Consider the following 24,536-nt stretch of genomic DNA (forward strand, 5'->3'; position numbering starts at 1 on the left):
ACACACACACACACACACACACACACACACACACACACACATATATATATATATATATATATATATATATATATATATATATATATATATATATATATATACTGTATGTGGGCTGGTATTCAATTTAATTGATAAAAACAAAAATATATATTTAAATCGATTAAATTCAATACCAGCCTGATAGACCACTGCTACTCAATAGGAAGATTAGGATCATCAATGGACATTGAAGTCTACTTCCTCATGGACAATAATAGTCTTATCACGGTGTGTGTGTGTGTGTGTGTGTGTGTGTGTGTGTGTGTGTGTGTCTAAGCGAAGCAGCTATAATGTCCTGAATACTCTCTTCCTGTCCATAGCACTCATGTGTGCGTGAGAGAAGGTGTTTCATTGCATAGAGAGAATTCATGTCTTTAGCCAACACCATTTACAATAGAGTTTACACTATACCAGCCCATGTATCTCTCTGTTGCATTTTTTTAGAGGAATGTGTTGAACATGTCAGTCTCCTTTGAGTTAACAGCAAATTATTGATCAAAGTAGCCTATCTCATTGCTCCTTTTGGTTGTAAGTCATTACAAAGTTATCACTGTGTGAGCTTTTATAACAAAGTAGATAGCCTACTTACCAAAAATGGCAAAGAAAGCGTTCCTAAATATTTCGTATCTAGTTCCGGCCAAGTTACACTTTCAACCGGAAGGTCATCTAGAAACTGTCATGGCGGCGTTGTGTTTAGTTTGTGCTAGCTGCTAACTTTATAATTTCCTTTTCCATTGAATTTATGCTTCTTATTACTTGTATTCACACGTATTATTATTGCAATCACATCTAATTAGAATAGTGTTATCTATGTTTTGTAAATAGCAGCTGTTTTCGCTTCCGAACCAGCTCTGTCAGCTTGTGTTAGCTAGCTAGCTAACGGCAGCTATTTGTGCACAGCCGGCTAGCTAGATAGTGTCGCAGTGCAGTTTCCAGTCATTAAGACAGTTTTGATGGTAGGGGAGCCGTCGTTGGCTCAGTCAAATGCCAAAATCATATCTAAAGGTGAGTGATCTCTAATGCTTGCTATTCCTAGCTTTCTTAACTAGGAATCAACAGCCATGTATCAGGGAAAAGCTTGCAGCAGCAGCTAGCTAGCTACAATTCACGTTGGAGCCCAAGTAACTCCATATACATTTTAGTCATTTAGCAGACGCTCTTATCCAGAGCGATTTACAGTTAGTGAGTGCATACATTTAGGCTAATATGATGACATCCATGTTAAGCAACAGAGAAACAGGTGTTTGTTTTAAAATGAGTTTATTACTGTCGTAAGCTTCAAGCAGATGATGGCTAAGTGAACAATTTACTTCTTCATGACCAATACATTTTCAATGTCTTTATGGCAAACAACTAACATGAGAGTTGGAACTGAGACTGAGTGGTGTCAACAATAAGAATAATTGTCTTTACCCATATGAAGAAAATACACATTCAATTTCAAATATAGCCTCAACATGTATAGCCAAAATAAATACTATAGTAATTAACAATTGAGTGGTGTAGAAATCAGCTTTGTCTGGAAGTGGCGCATATACAGGCTATATTGATGGGCTCGAACTCCAGGGAGAAGTAGGCACAGCGGGTGTTTTTCCTCAGCACGGGCATCCTGAGGGTGATGGGGATGGTCTCCAGGCCGGGGGTGCTGTCCAAACCCGTACAGTAGTGTCTCTTAAAGCAGTTGGCTTCATACAGGACCTGAGGCACTCGGTTCAAGTCTTTATTTTCTCTGAAAAAAAATAAATAATAATAAGACAATATTGTCAGTCGGAAACAAAGCAAAAAAAAAAAAAAAAAGAAATACAACACAGTACACATTTTCTGAAGCCTATCCAAGTCTCCAATAGGGATTAGCTTCGTGTACTGCCATTACATTGATGTGTGGCTGTATAGCATCAGTCTAACACATCCATCCGTTAAAGGTACTCACACGTAGGTCCAGGCGGCTACACTGCGTTCGTTGAGGCCGTTGGGCAGGCGGACTAGCTGTGCGTGGTACTCCTCCAGGCTGCTAGTGCAGAAGCTCTTGTCCACACACTGGCCACCCAGGGGCACACACAGGCAGTGACCCAGGGCCAGCAGGCACAGGAGCAACAGACGCAGGAGCTGCGTAGGAAAACACACCAAGGGAGAAAACACAGAGTTGAGTTAAACACGGAAAACACAACACAAGGGATTGTATATCATTGTTAAACCCAGGGATTTACTGTCCCTGGTTTAATGAGATAATGTTCTGCCAGGCTACTGGCTGCTGAAGCTGAGCAGATAGAATATCAGGACTAAACATTACATCTGTCCAACTAAATACAACAACTAGCCCAGGGCTCTACACTGAGATTTTTTTTACAAGGAGCAAATGTGCTCATCAGTTGAAAAATGTAGGAGCACAATGAAAAATATTCAGTGTATTAATAATAAGAATTGCCAGCAATTACAAAATACAGGGTTAAGGAGCACCAGAAAATTTGATTTTTAAGATTGATATGTAGCCTGCGTTGGCTATATGAATCCTCGCTACTTTTGAAGCTCATCTCCTGAAGAAGCTCTCCCTTTTTCATTTATTTCTGTTCCACTAAATGTTATCTGGGTACTGTAGGGGCACTGGCGCTCCTAAATACACATTTCAGGTAGTACAGCAAAAAATTAGACACGTATGTGACCAGAATAGTAGCCTAGGCTTAGCTTACTGTCTTAGGCCTGAATCAAATATATATTTTTTACCAGCTCTTTAAACTGTTAATAGGGATTTGTCCAAATGCCAGAAAATTGCTAACTACATACGACTACTGTACCCCTAAAACAATTCAAATCAAAACTCGATTCATTTGACGGTTTGACCTTCCACTAAGAAAACGAATCCTCAGCTGAGTGGTAGCACTGTAAGTCATACTCTGCTGTTACAATGAGCCTAACAGCAACAACAAACCCTAATTGCTCCTGTAAGTCGCTCTGGATAAGAGCGTCTGCTAAATGACTAAAAATAAATAAAAATAAAACAAAGGATGATAATACTAAATCAAAGCACATAGTCTGTCGTTACGTAAGCCCCACAGCAAAGCAATAGCCAATCAAGAGCATTCAACACTCTTAGTGAAAGTTAGCTCTAGTCCCTAGCCCTTCATCATGCATCACCTGGAGAGCACTGCCTAGTTACTAACTAACTGATCAATAGCAGAAGTTGGTATTTCACCTGGAGTTGTTGCATGTTGAGTTCTGGTTCTGTAGTCTGTCTCTGCTGTGCTGTGGGATTCTGTAGCGTGCCGACTGGGATGTCTGCTGCTCTTTGGGTTATTGGTTCCCTTTGGTTCGCTCAGAGCTGATGTCCATTGTCTGGAACCCGGGACATATTTATGCGCACTGCGCGGGGGGGGGGGGGGTCAGCGTCACAGCTAAGGATGGGAAGAGCGGGGCAGGGGGGGGTCACTCAGTCACTGGCTGGCTCCCTGTCTCTCTCATTACCATGGTCTTGACAATGCATGTACCGCCATTAGCATTCAGCCTTGAGAGAGGCATGTCATTAACTTAGCTTGGTCACGACTTAGCGTTTAGCTCAGGTAGCACATGCCACATGGCAGGGAAAGGGTATGGGGTGACGTTGGGGTGACATTGGACTTTCCACTATGGTTTTGCCTTGATACAATTTTTAATTCCTTTTTGATAGGAGTTGAATCATGCTATTAGGTTCAGGTTTTTTGGTGAAAAACATCCTCCCGAGTCGTTTCATTTCTACGAAAATATTGTCATGTCAAAAGGTTATTTGAATGGTTTGACCTAGGAGGTATATAGGTAGCTTCTTCCCTTCAGACTGTCAACTGTTGGCCAGAGGGTGCTCCAGGAAGTCTTGGACAAGGGTAGTCTCAGATAGATGGTAAAAATGACCAATGTCCCTACCTACCCTTAACCCTTGACCCTTGACCTAGGTTGGTGGCATCCCAAATGGCACCCTATTCCTACATGTATTTTTACCAGCTCTTTAAACGATTCAAATCAAAACTCGATTCATTTGACGGTTTGACCTTCCACTAAGAAAACTAATCCTCAGCTGAGTGGTAGCACTGTAAGTCATACTCTGCTGTTACAATGAGCCTAACAGCAACAACAAAGGATGATAATATGGTCCCGTGTAGCTCAGTTGGTAGAGCATGGCGCTTGCAACGCCAGGGTTGTGGGTTCGATTCCCACGGCGGGCAAGTATGAAAAATGTAGGCACTCACTAACTGTAAGTCGCTCTGGATAAGAGCGTCTGCTAAATGACTAAAATGTCAAAAAATTATACTAAATCAAAGCACATAGTCTGTCTTTACGTAAGACCCACAGCAAAGTAATAGCCAATCAAAAGCATTCAACACTCATAGTGCACTAGCCAATAGCAGTAGTTCTCAAACGTATGGGGGCCGGGGACCCCTTTTGTCATAGCAAATTCATCAGGGACCCCCCTCATAATGGTGGGGCAGAGAGAATTCTACACAAGCTGCAACAATAAACATCTCTCTGCCCCACGACGAAATGTGTACAATTTTTAAACCTTAAATTACAGGGCATTTATGTAAAATATAATAATTGGGGAATACAATAAGTATTGTGGTGGAGATACCAATATCCCTGTTATCCTCCCAGGGCCATGTTGCCCAGGGTTCCGAACAGAAATTGTAGATTAATAATATTACATTGTATTGTATTACACGCTCTAAACTTATTCCACGGATCCCTTGTCCAAAATGTAATCTGTTAGTAATATTCATAACAAAAACAAAAAGTATATATATATATCAAAAATCTGAGTCTCAGCATCACTCCGTTACTGTGGAATTGCCCATATAGTGCCCTTAGAGAATAGGGTGCGGTTTAGGACACATGTTGGATGTAGACTTACTCCTCTTGTCTCAACCAGGAAGCTGCTCCTGTCCTAGAGGTCTCAACGGAGCATGTTCAGTCCACGAGTACGTGGCCACCTCAGGCCAGAGCGTGCGCTTTAAGATGATGTCAGTGTGGATTTCATAGGTAGGTACTCCCTCCCCAACCCTCTCACCCTCCCACCTCACCACATACTGTCTCTTCAGAATGTATTCATTCATAGCCCTTGACTTGTTCCACATTTTGTTGTGTTACAGCCTGAATTCAAAATGTATATATATTTTAAAAAAAATCTTACCCATTTACACACATTACACCATAATGACAGTGAAAACATGTTTTTAGAAATGTTTGCAAATTTATTGAAAATGAAATACAGAAATATCTCATTTACATAAGTATTCACACCCCTTGACACTCCAAATTGATCTCAGGTGCATCCAATTTCCTTTGATCAAACTACAACTTGATTGGAGTCCACATTTGGCTAATTCATTTGTTTGGACATGATTTAGAAAGAAACATGCCTGTCTATATAAGGTCCCTACCTCCCGAGTGGCGCAGTGCCTTAGACCACTGCGCCACTCGGGAGGTAGGGACCTTATATAGACAGGCATGTTTCTTTCTAAATCATGTCCAAACAAATGAATTAGCCAAATGTGGACTCCAATCAAGTTGTGCCACTAGAGATCCTGGTTCAAATCCAAGCTCTGTCGTAGCCGGCCGCGACCGGGAGACCCATGGGGCGGCGCACAATTGGCCCAGCGTCGTCCAGGGTAGGGGAGGGAATGGCCGGCAGGGATGTAGAGCATGGCGTTTGCAACGCCAAGGTTGTGGGTTCGATTCCCACGGGGGGCCAGTATGAAAAATGTATGCACTCACTAACTGTAAGTCGCTCTGTATAAGAGTGTCTGCTAAATGGTGCCCCGACCCACCTGCCCAGACCCACCTGCCCAGACCCACCTGCCCCGACCCACCTTCCCCGACCCACCTGTTCTCACCCACCTGCCCACACCCACCTGCCCCGACCCACCTGTTCTCACCCACCTGCCCAGACCCACCTGCCCACACCCACCTGTTCACACCCACCTGCCCCGACCCACCTTCCCCGACCCACCTGTTCACACCCACCTGCCCCGACCCACCTGCCCACACCCACCTGTTCACACCCACCTGCCCCGACCCACCTTCCCCGACCCACCTGTTCTCACCCCTATCTCTCCGCCACATGTCCTCAAATTGCACCATTTAATTCCTCTCCGTCGCCCACGCTCTTTCAATATTCAGATAATGAAGCATATGATTTGTCCATTGTCTTAACGATGGAGGATTGGTTGATTTCCAGTTAACTATACGTTTTTTCAAGACAATTGACTAGAACAGTATGGTCCAACCCATCGGGTATCTCACTGCTCCCTCATATGATGTCTTGAAATATGCAGACCAGACATTTACATTGTGATACTTCTAACAGCCAACTTTCTGACTCCGCCCATAACTTTTGGACCTTATAGCGTTCCCAGAAGGCATGGATTATTGAGTCACTGTTAGTTTTACACTTAAGACATGACTCTGTTGTTGTGCTGTAGAATTTTTGTGAATTTAGTCTCTTGCATTCGTTTTTACTGGATTAAGCGTACATTTTAGTTACCTGCAATTTTGTTAGTTGTTCCCTCCATTTTGTGCCAATATCAGTTATTTTAAAGTCTTGGTTCCAATAGTTTATATATTTTTCTAAAAGGGTTGTTAGTTGGATCGGCTCTCTGCAAGGTTGTGTACATCTCACCTATCTTATGAATATCCTTTTCTGACTCAAATAGGATTCTCTCAAGATTTCAAATTGAAATTTCATGGTTCTTTTAAGTTGCATGTATTTGAAAATATCTACATTGGTCAGTCCAAAATTGCCTTTTAATTCTTTCATGGTAATAAATGTATTTCCTGTTACCAAGTCATTTACGGTTTCTATGACTTTAGTTTCCTATTTGGACCAATTTATCGGTGAATTCTGAAAAGAAATCCAGGGATTGTTCCATAGGGTTGTGTTTTTAGGGAGTGATATTGGTTCTTGTAGAATACGTTTCATTTTCTTCCATATTGTTATAGTGTTCTTAACTATGAAGTTGTTAATGTTCTTAGCGTTATCCTTTAAAATTATTCTGGGGATGAGCATGTGCATCTTCAATATGTACCCATTGTTCCTCTTTAGTGCATTTAACAATATGTCTCAAGGAAAAGCCTTGGGTGGCAAGTTGATACAATTCCAAGTCTGGGAGGTTAAAACCACCTTCAGACTTAGAGAGATGTAAAACTTTCCTTTTTATTCTGTGAGTTTTATTTGTCCATAATAAGTCTTATGACATAGGATACTTTTTAAACGAATAATTGGTACTTTAATTTGTTAGTAGATACTGGTTTACCCAGTAAGGGGATGGGACAGTCAATCAAAAAAGGAAGATTAAATCAATATTATTTTAGTGGAAACTTGCTCCATTTTGTTGTCTAGTTCTAAATCTCTGACTGCTTTCAACAACGAAAAGGCAAGTGCTAAAATTAGATGACTTTGAGGCTCGCACACACACACACACACTTTGGTCGAGCGGAAAGGTACTAGGCCTCTGACGCACGGCCAGCAGACGTTAACTCCCCCCTCCTTTTACCGGTTTGGTGGCCGAGCTACGGCCTTCGGTCGGCGGAGAGGGGCCAGAAAAGGGGGCTTTTAAATGAACAGATCCACTTGAGCTGAGGAAGTAATGAAAGCATTAATTATTCATCAGGGAGATGTTCATCAGGAAACAACGTTACAAAACGTTTTACAACAGGTAGTCCCTCCCTTGTTCTAGTCTGTTTTCTGTTCCGTTTGGTGCCTAATGGACACGACCCTGATCTAATTGCGTCTGCATGTTGTTACGTAATGCGTGACTCGAGAGGGGCGTGTACCGTTCTAGTGACATTGGGGAGAGAGAGGGAGACAGCGAGAAAAAGACAGGGAGACTGAGAGGGAGATACAGGGAGACTGAGGGGGAGATACAGAGAGAGACAGGGAGACTGAGGGAGATACAGATAGAGACAGGGAGACTGAGAGGGAGATACAGGGAGGCTGAGGGAGATACAGAGAGAGACAGGGAGACTGAGAGGGAGATACAGAGAGAGACAGGGAGACTGAGAGGGAGATACAGATAGACAGGGAGACTGAGAGGGAGATACAGAGAGAGACAGGGAGGCTGAGGGAGATACAGATAGAGACAGGGAGACTGAGAGGGAGATACAGGGAGGCTGAGGGAGATACAGAGAGAGACAGGGAGACTGAGAGGGAGATACAGAGAGAGACAGGGAGACTGAGAGGGAGATACAGATAGACAGGGAGACTGAGAGGGAGATACAGAGAGAGACAGGGAGGCTGAGGGAGATACAGAGAGAGACAGGGAGACTGAGAGGGAGATACAGAGAGAGACAGGGAGACTGAGGGAGATACAGAGAGAGACAGGCAGGCTGAGAGGGAGATACAGAGAGAGACAGGGAGGCTGAGGGAGATACAGAGAGAGACAGGGAAACTGAGAGGGAGATACAGAGAGAGACAGGGAGACTGAGAGGGAGATACAGAGAGAGAGAGGAAGACTGAGGGAGATACAGAGAGAGACAGGGAGGCTGAGAGGGAGATACAGAGAGAGACAGGGAGACTGAGAGGGAGATACAGATAGAGACAGGGAGACTGAGAGGGAGATACAGATCGAGACAGGGAGACTGAGAGGGAGATACAGGGAGACTGAGAGGGAGATACAGATAGAGACAGGGAGGCTGAGAGGGAGATACAGAGAGAGACAGGGAGACTGAGAGGGAGATACAGAGAGAGACAGGGAGACAGAGGGAGATACAGGGAGACTGAGAGGGAGATACAGGGAGGCTGAGAGGGAGATACAGAGAGAGACAGGGAGACTGAGAGGGAGATACAGAGAGAGACAGGGAGACAGAGGGAGATACAGGGAGACTGAGAGGGAGATACAGGGAGACTGAGAGGGAGATACAGGGAGAGACAGGGAGACTGAGAGGGAGATACAGAGAGAGACAGGCAGGCTGAGAGGGAGATACAGATAGAGACAGGGAGACTGAGAGGGAGATACAGGGAGACTGAGAGGGAGATACAGAGAGAGACAGGGAGGCTGAGAGGGAGATACAGAGAGAGACAGGGAGGCTGAGGGAGATACAGAGAGAGACAGGGAGACTGAGAAGGAGATACAGGGAAAGACAGGGAGACTGAGATGGAGATACAGAGAGAGACAGGGAGACTGAGGGAAATACAGATAGAGACAGGGAGACTGAGGGAGATACAGATAGAGACTGAGAGGGAGATACAGATCGAGACAGGGAGACTGAGAGGGAGATACAGGGAGACTGAGAGGGAGATACAGGGAGACTGAGAGGGAGATACAGGGAGAGACAGGGAGACTGAGAGGGAGATACAGGGAGACTGAGAGGGAGATACAGGGAGAGACAGGGAGACTGAGAGGGAGATACAGAGAGAGACAGGGAGACTGAGAGGGAGATACAGAGAGAGACAGGGAGACTGAGAGGGAGATACAGAGAGAGACAGGGAGACTGAGAGGGAGATACAGAGAGAGACAGGGAGACTGAGATGGAGATACAGAGAGAGACAGGGAGACTGAGGGAAATACAGATAGAGACAGGGAGACTGAGGGGGAGATACAGATAGACAGGGAGACTGAGGGGGAGATACAGATAGAGACAGGGGAGACTGAGAGGGAGATACAGAGAGAGACAGGGAGACTGAGATGGAGATACAGAGAGAGACAGGGAAACTGAGAGGGAGATACAGAGAGAGACAGGGAGACTGAGAGGGAGATACAGGGAGACTGAGAGGGAGATACAGGGAGACTGAGAGGGAGACTGAGAGGGAGATACAGAGAGAGACAGGGAGACTGAGAGGGAGATACAGATAGAGACAGGGAGACTGAGAGGGAGATACAGGGAGACTGAGAGGGAGACTGAGAGGGAGATACAGAGAGAGACAGGGAGACTGAGAGGGAGATACAGATAGAGGCAGAGAGAGAGATACTGAAATACACGTGTGGCTGATTTGACTAATGAATGAAGGCAGGAGGACGGGTATACATAACCACATACATACAGAACTGGACCTGAGAGGACAACCCACCTCTCCACATACAGAACTGGACCTGAGAGGACAACCCACCTCTCCACATACAGAACTGGACCTGAGAGGACAACCCACCTCTCCACATACAGAACTGGACCTGAGAGGACCACCCACCTCTCCACATACAGAACTGGACCTGAGAGGACCACCCACCTCTCCACATACAGAACTGGACCTGAGAGGACCACCCACCTCTCCACATACAGAACTGGACCTGAGAGGACCACCCACCTCTCCACATACAGAACTGGACCTGAGAGGACAACCCACCTCTCCACATACAGAACTGGACCTGAGAGGACAACCCACCTCTCCACATACAGAACTGGACCTGAGAGGACAACCCACCTATCCACATACAGAACTGGACCTGAGAGGACAACCCACCTCTCCACATACAGAACTGGACCTGAGAGGACAACCCACCTCTCCACATACAGAACTGGACCTGAGAGGACAACCCACCTCTCCACATACAGAACTGGACCTGAGAGGACAACCCACCTATCCAGTCTGTCCAGAAGGACATCATGGTCAACAGTGTCGAATGCCGCACTTAAATCCAAGAGTACACGGACAGAGTATTTTGTTTAGATCATTGAAAAAGAAAGACAAATCCATTTTAATTCCACTTTGTAACAACAAAATGTGGAAATAGTCAAGGGATGTGAATACTTTCTGAAGGCACCGTAGCTACGTGAACCCACCAATCAACAACTAACTAATCACCTGTCTCAGCAGGTTCATTATGAGGTCACTACCAAATGACGTCATCCAGGAGGCAATGCATTCATTATCTGAATTGATGACGCGTTGGAGCATTAATCTGTGTGTGTGTTCTTGTGGGTTTCATGGTATGTCTATTGATATAACTTGCCTGGTACAAGGGAACCAACTCTCTCTCTCTCTCTGTCTGTCTCTGTCTCTCTGTCTCTCTCTCTTTCTGTCTCTCTCTCTCTCTGTCTCCTCTGTCTCTGTCTCTGTCTATCTCTCTCTCTCTCTCTCTCGCTCTCTCTCTCTCTCTCTCTCTCTCTCTCTCTCTCTCTCTGTCTCACTCTCTCTCTTGCTCTCTTTCTTCCCCCCCCCCCCCCGAAAAGATGGGACACCACCACATAACACACCCTGTATCTCTTCTGATGTCAAGTCTCGCACACCCAAATACCTCTCTGCAGCTGCCACCACAACCTCTATTTTCTGCGATTTAAGTCCATCCCTGCAGTACAGTTGATAACCATTGCTATAAATGCCAAAAATCCAATCTTACTTAAACATATATCACTCGTTGGTTTATCCCTCTGTACTGGTACAGATCTACCACTCCCACCACTCCTCTCAGGATCCCTCCCCTTGATCCATCTTCCTCTACTTTCTTCACTGCCTCAGCATATGACACCCTCTGCTCTACCCTAACCCTGGTAACCTCAACCTGCCTCTCTCGCACCGGACCCTTCTGATCCCCAGCCCCATGGGCACCCCTACAATTAACACATACCACTACTTTCCCCAATGCTACACCTTCATTTGTCTCATGCCCTTCTGCACACTTCTCACACCTAGGAACCTCCCTCCTACACACTGCTGCCACATGCCCATAAGCTTGACACCTGTAACAACGTAATGTATTTGGCACAAAAGCTCGTACAGGATACCTTATATATCCTAACATCACTTTGTCGGGCAGAGACTCAACATCAAAACTCAAAAGAACAGACAATGACTCTTCTGTTTCTGTCTGCGTCGCACCAAACGACGAGCATCACAAACACCGGGAATCTTCCCCTTCAGTTGGTCCACTTTCACATTTACCGCTACCCCAGTAATCACTCCTTTCAATGGCGCCCTTTTCTTGAGCGCAAAACAATTCACATCTCTTGTCCCCATTCATTTAACGTGGAGCGCCTGCTCCCTCAGCAGAAACACAAACAATTATCACCAGACCACTTCTGGTTACCCTCACCGATTCCACAGCACCCAACTCTGTTTTCACCCACCCTGAAACCACAAAGGGATCGGCCAAAAGGCAAGGGTCCACTTTTTCCAAAAACTTCACTCCTACTGTCACAGACTTATCTTTATCCTGACCCTCGGTGATAGCCTCGGGCTCCGAGAACTTCACCACACCTGCCACCTCTGATACTTCACCCTCATTCACTTCCATTTATTCTCCTGTCTTCAACTCACTCTGTTTACACTTTCTACCATTCTTCTTTAACAAACAAATCTCCCTTTTTCCCGCCATTTTTAACTGACTCAAGCTCACCCTCTTCCCCCGTCTCTGTCTTAGACCTCCTCTGCCTCTCTTTTTCCCTCCATTCCTCCTCCAAATTAACAAAATGAGTTGAAACATTCGTTCTTTTGACTGAACGAGTTGAAAAGATCAGAGTCAGTTAAAAGAGCCGAACTTCCCATCACTAATACTATAGTTCTGGCTAGGTCATTAGTTAGTCTGCCTCAGTAAGGCTCCTCTGCGTTGTCAGTTCATGGAAGGGGTATGAACTTTGTTGTTGGCTCTAACCTTCTCCATCTCTCTTGCTTCCTTTAATTCTTTGGTATTTAATATAATTCTAAAGATATAATTCTCTGTTTCAAGCTAATGGAGATCATGCTTCCATCCATGCTTGTATTCTCCTTCAGCCTCAGATAGAAACGTCATGTTTCCTGTTGAATGACTAACATCTTTGTTATGAAGGGCTGAGATTTAGTATTTTACTGGTAAACCAGATGGGTCATTTATGTCGATTCCTCAAACCACTCAGAGCATTTACAACTGTTCATATAGTAACGAATGATGTGTGATATGTGCCATTTTGTGTGTGTTTGCACGCGCACTGTACGCACAGGTGTGTGTGAGTGAGTGAGTGTACTGTACGCACAGGTGAGTGTGAGTGAGTGAGTGTACTGTACGCACAGGTGAGTGTGTGTGTGAGTGTACTGTACGCACAGGTGAGTGTGAGTGAGTGTACTGTACGCACAGGTGAGTGTGAGTGAGTGAGTGTACTGTACGCACAGGTGAGTGTGAGTGAGTGAGTGTACTATACGCACAGGTGAGTGTGAGTGAGTGAGTGTACTGTACGCATAGGTGAGTGTGAGTGTACTGTACGCACAGGTGTGTGTGAGTGAGTGTACTGTACGCACAGGTGAGTGTGTGAGTGGGTGTACTGTACGCACAGGTGAGTGTGTGTGTGAGTGTACTGTACGCACAGGTGTGTGAGTGAGTGAGTGTACTGTACGCACAGGTGAGTGTGAGTGAGTGAGTGTACTGTACGCACAGGTGAGTGTGTGTGTGAGTGTACTGTACGCACAGGTGAGTGTGTGAGTGAGTGTACTGTACGCACAGGTGAGTGTGTGTGTGTGAGTGTACTGTACGCACAGGTGAGTGTGTGAGTGAGTGTACTGTACGCACAGGTGTGTGTGAGTGAGTGAGTGTACTGTACGCACAGGTGAGTGTGAGTGAGTGAGTGTACTGTACGCACAGGTGAGTGTGTGTGTGAGTGTACTGTACGCACAGGTGTGTGTGTGTGAGTGAGTGTACTGTACGCACAGGTGAGTGTGTGAGTGAGTGTACTGTACGCACAGGTGAGTGTGTGTGTGAGTGTACTGTACGCACAGGTGAGTGTGTGTGTGTGAGTGTGCTGTACTGTACACACTTGTGTGTGTGTTTCTGCTTGTGTGCGTGTAAAATGAACTTTGTTTTTCTTCCTTTCTTAAACATGTCAAATACTGTGTCTACAGTATCCAGCAGCCTTCCAAAAACACTAGCAGTGTGGGAGAAAATGACTTTCCCACCAGCCATGTGTCCATGGATATATCCTGTCTTCAAGGCATCCGTGTTAGTAATGTCTGGATTGTGATCGGTTGGAGGGTGAAATTCAAGATGGCAGCACCTCAGTTTTGGATTCAGTGACATCCTACTCTGAGGGTTAGAGAAAAATAGTTGGTTAAACCTCTAAGAACTTATGTGCCAATTACAAATAGTATTTGCAGCGCTTTCTTTCTTTCTCTGTGGAACAGCAAGAGATGTGTAAATTAACATTGTAGGTCATTCCGTGTCAGTGTTCCTGTGTGGTTGGTTTGGAGGAGTATTTTGTCTCTCAGGGTTGCGGTCAATGCCATTTAAATTCCAGAATTCAGAAAGTAAACCAAATTCCAATTCCAAATGTTCCTCATTGATAAGCATAGAAGATAATTGGAATTTCAGTGTTCTTCCTAATTTGACGAGAATTGAAACGGAATTGACCCAAACCCTGGTCTCTACTGTAGATGGAGTGGATATCAGGTGTCTACAGGTCTCTACTGTAGATGGAGTGGATATCAGGTGTCTAACAGGTCTCTACTGTAGATGGAGTGGATATCAGGTGTCTAACAGGTCTCTACTGTAGATGGAGTGGATATCAGGTGTCTAACAGGTCTCTACTGTAGATGGAGTGGATATCAGGTGTCTACAGGTCTCTACTGTAGATGGAGTGGATATCAGGTGTCTAACAGGTCTCTACTGTAGATGGAGTGGATATCAGGTGTCTAACAGGTCTCTACTGTAGATGGAGTGGATATCAGGTGTCTACAGGTCTCTACTGTAGATGGAGTGGATATCAGGTGTCTACAGGTCTCTACTGTAGATGGAGTGGATATCAGGTGTCTAACAGGTCTCTACTGTAGATGGAGTGGATATCAGGTGTCTAACAGGTCTCTACTGTAGATGGAGTGGATATCAGGTGTCTACAGGTCTCTACTGTAGATGGAGTGGATATCAGGTGTCTACAGGTCTCTACTGTAGATGGAGTGGATATCAGGTGTCTAACAGGTCTCTACTGTAGATGGAGTGGATATCAGGTGTCTAACAGGTCTCTACTGTAGATGGAGTGGATATCAGGTGTCTAACAGGTCTCTACTGTAGATGGAGTGGATATCAGGTGTCTAACAGGTCTCTACTGTAGATGGAGTGGATATCAGGTGTCTAACAGGTCTCTACTGTAGATGGAGTGGATATCAGGTGTCTAACAGGTCTCTACTGTAGATGGAGTGGATATCAGGTGTCTAACAGGTCTCTACTGTAGATGGAGTGGATATCAGGTGTCTAACAGGTCTCTACTGTAGATGGAGTGGATATCAGGTGTCTAACAGGTCTCTACTGTAGATGGAGTGGATATCAGGTGTATCTGTAGTGCCTTTGCTAATCAGCTGTACAATCTACTCTATTCAGTCACATATTACACTAGCTATGTTTCCATTAACTTACATTACACTATCTACAGTATGTTTCCATAGTACTGAATTAATCTTGAATAATGATGAGTGAGAAAGTTAGCCGCACAAATATCATACCCCCTAGACATGCTAACCTCTCACCATTACAATAACAGGGGAGGTTAGCATTTTATATCATACCCCCAAGACATGCTAACCTCTCACCATTACAATAACAGGGGAGGTTAGCATTTTATATCATACCCCCAAGACATGCTAACCTCTCACCATTACAATAACAGGGGAGGTTAGCATTTTATATCATACCCCCAAGACATGCTAACCTCTCACCATTACAATAACAGGGGAGGTTAGCATTTTATATCATACCCCCAAGACATGCTAGCCTCTCACCATTACAATAACAGGGGAGGTTAGCATTTTATATCATACCCCCAAGACATGCTAACCTCTCACCATTACAATAACAGGGGAGTTTAGCATTTTATATCATTTACATTTTACATTTACGTCATTTAGCAGACGCTCTTATCCAGAGCGACTTACAAATTGGTGCATTCACCTTATAGCCAGTGGGATAACCACTTTTTTTTTTTTTGTGGGGGTAGAAGGATTACTTTATCCTATCCCAGGTATTCCTTAAAGAGGTGCTAATTCCCAAGACATGCTAACCTCTCACCATAACAATAACAGGGGAGGTTAGCATTTTATATCATACCCCCAAGACATGCTAGCCTCTCACCATTACAATAACAGGGGAGGTTAGCATTTTATATCATACCCCCAAGACATGCTAACCTCTTACCATTACAATAACAGGGGAGTTTAGCATTTTTTTGGGGGGTATGATATTTATGTGTCTAACCTTCTCACTCATCATTATTTATGATTAATTCAGGATCCACATCAATGTTGAAGTTTTTAGGAACATATTCAATTATTTTTTACTCCAAAATGACAAAATATATTATTTACCATTCATTTCTATTGGGCACAAAATAATCTGAAACACATCCAAAACAAACAGCAAATGCATCCAACAAATTTGTAGTCACAAGCTTGATGTAGTCATTGCGTGCTATGAATATGGGACCAAATACTTTTTACTATTTTAATACACATATTATATTTTGGTCCCCTAAAATGGGGGGGGGGGGGCTATGTACAGTGTGCTGTAATTTCTAAACGATTCATCCGATATGGATGAAAATACCCTCATATTATAGCTGACAGTCTGCACTTTAACCTCAGTCATTGTATCATTTAAAATCCAAAGTGCTGGAGTACAGAACCAAAACAACAACAAAACATTCACTGTCCCAATACTTTTGGAGCTCACTGTATTTGTCATTTGAACTCCTCCAGGGACACCAGGTCCTGGAGTTTTAGGTTGGCTTGGAGGGAATTCCTTGTTGTTCTTCAGGGATCATGTGAAATATGTTTTATGTAGTTGATTTAATGCACCAGATTGAAGACATCAGTGAGAAGGTAGAAGTCTGTGAGGTAGACCTTTAAGAAGTGAAACTACTCTCCTCAGATTCCTCAGGCTGTTTTCCCTCTATTTCCACGTGTACTTGTCCCTCTGCCACACAGCCCTGCTGGCTGTTAGACACACAAGGACACCACTGCTTTCCTTGAAATCAAACCATTTCCCTGCCATCCCATTTAAGCCAACCAGATGTAAGAGGTGAAAGGGAAAGTCCAGAACTGAAACTACATTCCTTCAATAAGGAGGGAACTAAGCCTGTATTCACTTTGAGTTTCACTTTCATTTGGCCCTTGTTAAAAAAGACGCAAAACTATTTTCCTGGACATGAGACACTTTCCACAGACATTATACCCTTTCTTTAACTGCCAGCCACTGGGCTTCCACCCATCACCATATTTGGTAGTTAGTGAAAACGTCAACCAGATGCTTCACATTTATACATTCAATTAAATATCTGGCTCATTATTCTTTCTGTGAGAGAGACTTTGACGCGACTTCCGCTTTTGGACATTAACAATGCGACACTCCATTTTAACTCTTCCTCCACATTTACTGGATTTTTTTTACATTTACTGGATTTGTTGAACAGTGCATAAGTGCCGACATTTTCTTTTCTTCTTGTCAATACCAGTATGGGACCAACACTTTACATGTTGCGTTTATATTTTTGTTAAGTATAGTTTCAGGCGTTTATTTTATGACTGCTACGTTAGGTTAGCTACTAGCAGAACCCGGCAAGGCGACGTGAACGTCTGTGCCTCGCATACTCCCTTAAGAGACCTTTGCTTAAAAAAACTAGAAAAAGCGGAATAGTACTTTGTCCCTCTTGAAATGCTGTAGCCAGTATACACTTCCTCCAAATAGTCAGAATTAAGGATCGGACCCTTTTTTTCAATTTTAGCCTAAAATTACATACCCAAATCTAACTGCCTGTAGCTCAGGTCCTGAAGCAAGGATATGCACATTCTTGATACCATTTTTTCATTTATTTATTTAACCTTTATTTAACCAGGTAAGCCAGTTGAGAACAAGTTCTCATTTACAACTGCGACCTGGCCAAGATAAAGCAAAGCAGTGCGATTAAAAACAACAACAACACAGAGTTACATATGGAATAAACAAAAACGTACAGTCAATAACACAATAGAAAAATCTATATACAGTGTGTGCAAATGTAGTAAGTTATGGCGGTAAGGCAATAAATAGGCCATAGTGCAAAATAATTACAATTTAGTAATAACACTAGAGTGATAGATGTGCAGAAGATGATGTGCAAATAGAATTACTGGGGTGCAAATGAGCAAAATAAATAACAATGTAAATAACAATATGGGGATGAGGTAGTTGGGTGGGCTAATTACAGATGGGCTGTGTACAGGTACAGTAAGGCGGGGATTTGCCTAGAAGTGATCTATAGATGACCTGGAGCCAGTGGGTTTGGCAACGAATATGTAGTGAGGGCCAGCCAATGAGAGCGTACAGGTCACAATGGTGGGTAGTATATGGGGCTTTGGTGACAAAACGGATGGCACTGTGATAGACTACATCCAATTTGCTGAGTTGAGTGTTGGAAGCTATTTTGTAAATGACATCGCCGAAGTCAAGGATCGGTAGGATAGTCAGTTTTACGAGGGCATGTTTAGCAGCATGAGTGAAGGAGGCTTTGTTGCGAAACAGGAAGCCGATTCTAGATTTAACTTAGGATTGGAGATGCTTAATGTGAGTCCAATGAAGGGCCAGATGTTTACAAAATGGTGTCGTCTGCGTAGAGGTGGATCTGAGAGTCACCAGCAGCAAGAGCGACATCATTGATATACACAGAGAATAGAGTCTGCCCGAGAATTGAACCCTGTGGCACCCCCATAGAGACTGCCAGCGGTCCAGACAACAGGCCCTCCGATTTGACACATTGAACTCTATCTGAAAAGTAGTTAGTGAACCAGGCGAGGCAGTCAGTTGAGAAACCAAGGCTATTTAGTCTGCCAATAAGAATGCGGTGATTGACAGAGTCAAAAGCCTTGGCCAGGTCGATGAAGATGACTGCACAGTACTGTCTTTTATCAATCGCGGTTATTATATCGTTTAGGACCTTGAGCGTGGCTGAGGTGCACCCATGACCAGCTCGGAAACCAGATTGCATAGCGGAGAAGGTACGGTGGGATTCGAAGTGGTCGGTGATCTGTTTGTTAACTTGGCTTTCAAATACTTTCGAAAAGGCAGGGTAGGATGGATATAGGTCTGTAACAGTTTGGATCTAGAGTGTCACCCCCTTTGAAGAGGGGGATGACCGCGGCAGCTTTCCAATCTCTGGGGATCTCAGACGATACGAAAGAGAGGTTGAACAGGCTAGTAATAGGGGTTGCCACAATTTCCGTGGCTAATTTTAGAAACAAAGGGTCCAGATCGTCTAGCCCAGCTGATTTGTAGGGGTCCAGATTTTGCAGCTCTTTCAGGACATCAGCTATCTGAATTTGGGTGAAGGAGAAGCGGGGGGGGGGGCATGGGCAAGTTGCAGCAGAGGGTGCAGAGCTGGTGGGCGGGGTAGGGGTAGCCAGGTGGAAAGCATGGCCAGCCGTAGCAAAATGCTTATTGAAATTCTCGATGATCGTAGATTTATCGGTGGTGACAGTGTTTCCTAGCCTCAGTGCAGTGGGCAGCTGGGAGGAGGTGCTCTTATTCTCCATGGACTTTACAGTGTCCCAAATCTTTTTGGAGTTAGTGCTACAGGATGCAAATTTCGGTTTGAAAAAGCTAGCCTTTGCTTTCCTAACTGATTGTGTATATTGGTTCCTGACTTGCCTGAAAAGTTGCATATCGCGATGGATGTTCGATGCTAATGCAGTACGCCACAGGATGTTTTTGTGCTGGTCAAGGGCAGTCAAGTCTGGGGTGAACCAGGGGCTATATCTGTTCTTAGTTCTGAATTTTGTGAATGGGGCGTGCTTATTTAAGAAAGGAAACACTTTGAAGTTTGTGGAAATGTGAAATTAATGTAGGAGTATATAACACATTAGATCTGGTAAAAGATAATACAAACATAAAAACATGGGTTTTCTAGTTTTGTTTGTTCCATCATCTTTGAAATGCAAGAGAAAGGCCACAATATAATATTGCAGTTTAGGCTCAATTTAGATTTTGCCCTCTAGATGGAAGCAGATTGATCCAGTGAAGCATTGCAATTCTGGACTATTTTGTAAGAAATTGATACATTTTCAAGTACATAACTATAGAGAATATACAAAAATGATATGGTAATACAAAATGTAAGTTTACACACTCCCAGGAATGTCATACATGATGGATCATTAGCTTATACACTAACTTTCACACATCTAGATGGCCGGGCGAGGTGGGTGTGGAGCCAGAGACAGCAGGGGTTCAAACTGTAGAACACAGTTCCTACATTTGAATATAAAAATGGATTTTATCAAACAAAACTATGCTACATTTTATCTCTGGGACCCTTAGGATGACAAATCAGAGCAAGATTACTGAATGTAAGTACATTATTTACCTTCAGAGGGGAATGTATCAAACCAGTTGCTGTGATAATTTTGTTGTTGTTGTGCCCTCAAACAATAGCATGGTATTTTTTCACTGTAATAGCTACTGTAAATTGGACAGTGCAGTTAGATTAACAAGAATTTAAGCTTTCTGCCCATATAAGACATGTCTATGTCCTGGAAAGTTTGCTGTTACTTACAACAGTCATGCTAATCACATTAGCGCACGTTAGCTCAACCGTCCCGTACACGGGACACTGATCCCGTAGAGGTTAATCTAAGATAACTAAAGAAATCTGTAATTCGTTTTGATATTTTTGTTGAGGAGGTCTTTTACATCTAAGATGTTTGGGTATTTCTCAAGTGAAAAAATTTGCATGAAAATGAGTCGTCTCTCGTTGAATAACAACAAAGACTTTATTGAAGAATCCCTACTGTTGACCAATCACCAACGAAGGGGCGTAGACTTCGGCTATCGAACTTCGGCTTGCCTCAGGAATTTTTTTTGTGTGCACGAACATCCGAAAAAAAACTTTGCCGAAGACCAAAATGAGAAAAGAAACTTCACAAAAATGTCGTCATAATATATTAACTGTTACGAATGGGAAGCATGACAGATTTCTTGAGTTATCTTAGATTAATTCTGACTATTTTCAGAAAGTGTATACTGGTTACGGTGTCTCAAAATGGACAAACAGTACAATTTTACGCTTCTTCTCATTTTTCAAGTGAAAATCTATGACAGTTGTGTTTCTCTTCATTCGGAAGAACATCATGGAGAAGTAGCCACGATGTCCATGTTTCACTTCTGCAGGTTATGTCCCAAATGACACCCTATTCCCTATATGGTGCACTACTTTTGACCATTGTCCATAGGGCTCTGGTCAAAAGTAGTGCACTATATAGGGAAAAGGGTGTCATTTGGGACACATTAGGATAGACAGATTGCATCATCTCTCTGCCTTAAACATGCCTCAAACATGCCTTCCGTTTTACTGTCAGAGATATTGTTTCTAAGAAACAGGAAATCCTGTCTGAAAGGAGAAGTAGAGAAAAAGTGTAAGGAGGTGAGACAGACAGGGAAAAGGGGAAAACCCCCCCTCTCTCTCTCTCTCTCTCTCTCTCTCTCTCTCTCTCTCTCTCTCTCTCTCTTCCTCCCACTCTCATTGGTTGACTGCCAGAGATGGAGGGGATTTCAGTATAAATGCAAGCCAAGCTCTCCTCCATTCACAACTTCCATAACTTGACTGAGCTGTCCATCCAGACTCTTGAAGAAACTGAAGAAGCAGTATCCATGATCAACACAATGACATCAACGGTCCTCATCAGCTTCCTGGCCTGTCTGATCCTGGTTAATGTTGAAGGTAACATCTCTGAAATATCTTGAATTATATTTATAATATCTTTGACATCTTTATTTATTAGAAATCTGCAGCATATGAAGCGACTTGGAAAGCCAGGGAGAAGTGTAGTCAAATATTAGGTTTGATTTCTGACTGAAGAGTTCAAATTAAATCAACTTGTATTTGTCACATGCGCCGAATACATCAGGTGTAGACCTTACCGTGAAATGCTTACTTACAAGCCCTTAACCAACAATGCAGTTCAAGAAATAGAGTTAAGAAAATATTTACTAAATAAATGCACTAAAGTAAAAAATAAAATAAAAAGTAACACAATAAAATAACAATACCGATACTATATACAGGGGGTACCGGTACCAAGTCAATGTGTGGGGGTACAGGTTAGTCGAGGTAATTTGTACATGTAGGTAGGGGTAAAGTGACTATGCATAGATAATAATGGACCTAGACTTGGCGCTCCGGTATCGCTTGCCGTGCGGTAGCAGAGAGAACAGTCTATGACTTGGGTGACTGGAGTCTTTGACAATTGTTTGGGCCTTCCTCTGACACTGTCTGGTATAGAGGTCCTGGATGGCAGGGAGCTTGGCCCCAGTGATGTACTGGGCCGTACGCACTACCCTCTGTAGCGCCTTACGGTCAAAGAGTTTAGTACTTAGCTGCAACAATGCCATAACCAAACATGCCATAACCTTTTCTTGTCATTCCCAGGCCAGGTGGGTCATTCTAAAGCTCGGTGCCTGTGTCTAAATGGAATGGTGAACCGTGTTAAACCTCTTCTCATTGAGAAGCTTGAAGTGTACGCCTCCAGCCACTCCTGCCAGCACATGGAGATCATGTAAGAAATCTGTCTGTCTGTCTGTCTGTCTGTCTGTCTGTCTGTCTGTCTGTCTGTCTGTTTGAACTATATTGATATCATTGCATATTGTCCCTGGCTTAGTATATAGTTGGAGATAAAGTAAATGTTGCTATTTATTTTTTAACAAACTGATATTAACTTACACCTGCTATTTCTCTATATGCTCAGTTGGAAAGTTGTGATGGCTAACTTTTAACAGGAGTCTCTCTCCATGTGTGTTCAGTGTCACTCTGAAGAACGGAAAAGGGAAAAAGTGTCTGAATCCAGAGGCCCCGATTGTCAAGAAAATAATTGAGAAATGGATGAAAAACCAAAGGTGAGGACTACATATGCAGACTGCATTACAAATTCAATACACGGTAACTGCGCCATATGCATCTTTCTCAACGGCGCAATACTCACATCAGTATATCAGTATTTGAAATGGTACCTTTCTGTCCTTCGCCCTTGAATCTGTATTTATTAGTAATAATGTTAATGATATATGTATTAATAATATATGGATAATTATTGTTTTTCCTTTCAGGAGTGTGCAGTAAAAGTAACGATACCAGTTCAGTTGAGAACTTGATGGAGAGAGAGCTATTCCTGAGGAATGCACTGAAAACTGCCTGAAGACTGCCTGAATATATGTTTACACTGTTGAATGGTACTTAGAAAGTCGTTTTTGTAAATTGACAAAATGAGTATCTGTTACACAATGTGACTTACTAGTAGTTAAGTGACATTTCTAGTATTTCCAATGGAAAATATAAAAAGCATTTCAATATGTAAACATATTTTTTTATTATGCAATGTCAACAATTAAAATGTTTAATATTTTGTTTGGTTATCAAATTTGTCCATGGGAAATGAAAATGAACATTTGTGTAAAAACTGTATATTTTTTATGTATTGTTTACATTTTCTATCAAATCAATAAAGAAGCGTTTGACTTTACTTTTTGTTAAATCTTTTTCTCTGTTCACCTAGACTTTTGATAGCACAGCAAATGTCACTATAATGATGATAGTCAAATGACAGATTATGTAGAGTGGGATGTCTTCTAGAACATAGCCTAAAGGAACACATTATGTAGAGTGGGATGTCTTCTAGAACAGCCTAAAGGAACACATCATGTAGAGTGGGATGTCTTCTAGAACATAGCCTAAAGGAACACATTATGTAGAGTGGGATGTCTTCTAGAACATAGCCTAAAGGAACACATTATGTAGAGTGGGATGTCTTCTAGAACAGCCTAAAGGAACACATTATGTAGAGTGGGATGTCTTCTAGAACATAGGCTAAAGGAACACATTATGTAGAGTGGGATCTCTTCTAGAACACAGCCTAAAGAAACACATTATGTAGAGTGGGATGTCTTCTAGAACATAGCCTAAAGGAACACATTATGTAGAGTGGGATGTCTTCTAGAACATAGCCTAAAGGAACACATTATGTAGAGTGGGATGTCTTCTAGAACATAGCCTAAAGGAACACATTATGTATAGTGGGATGTCTTCTAGAACATAGCCTAAAGGAACACATTATGTAGAGTGGGATGTCTTCTAGAACATAGCCTAAAGGAACACATTATGTAGAGTGGGATGTCTTCTAGAACATAGGCTAAAGGAACACATTATGTAGAGTGGGATGTCTTCTAGAACATAGCCTAAAGGAACACATTATGTAGAGTGGGATGTCTTCTAGAACATAGCCTAAAGGAACACATTATGTAGAGTGGGATGTCTTCTAGAACATAGGCTAAAGGAACACATTATGTAGAGTGGGATGTCTTCTAGAACATAGCCTAAAGGAACACATTATGTAGAGTGGGATGTCTTCTAGAACATAGCCTAAAGGAACACATTATGTAGAGTGGGATGTCTTCTAGAACATAGGCTAAAGGAACACATTATGTAGAGTGGGATGTCTTCTAGAACATAGCCTAAAGGAACACATTATGTAGAGTGGGATGTCTTCTAGAACATAGCATAAAGGAACACATTATGTAGAGTGGGATGTCTTCTAGAACATAGCCTAAAGGAACACATTATGTAGAGTGGGATGT

The 24,536-nt window shown here is 43.0% G+C and overlaps 1 protein-coding gene across 2 annotated transcripts; it reads left to right on the plus strand.

Annotated features, from left to right (window-relative positions):
- The first annotated feature begins 691 nt into the window (after positions 1-691).
- On the plus strand, positions 692-23,424 carry LOC311144944 (C-X-C motif chemokine 11-1-like). Of its 2 annotated transcripts, XM_084181133.1 has the most exons (6): positions 692-1,044; positions 4,931-5,040; positions 21,531-21,630; positions 22,339-22,465; positions 22,710-22,802; positions 23,013-23,424. In XM_084181133.1, exons 3-6 carry the CDS (start codon positions 21,561-21,563, stop codon positions 23,023-23,025), a joined length of 303 nt encoding a protein of 100 aa, XP_084037259.1. In that variant the 5' UTR covers positions 692-1,044; positions 4,931-5,040; positions 21,531-21,560; the 3' UTR covers positions 23,026-23,424. The 2 variants fall into 2 exon arrangements, with proteins under 2 accessions (XP_084037259.1, XP_084037258.1); XM_084181132.1 differs by lacking the exons at positions 692-1,044; positions 4,931-5,040 and having other exon boundaries at positions 21,381-21,630.
- Positions 23,425-24,536: the final 1,112 nt, after the last annotated feature.

Source organism: Coregonus lavaretus (genome assembly GCF_964263955.1).
Source record: "Coregonus lavaretus genome assembly, chromosome: 17".
NCBI lineage: Eukaryota > Metazoa > Chordata > Actinopteri > Salmoniformes > Salmonidae > Coregonus > Coregonus lavaretus.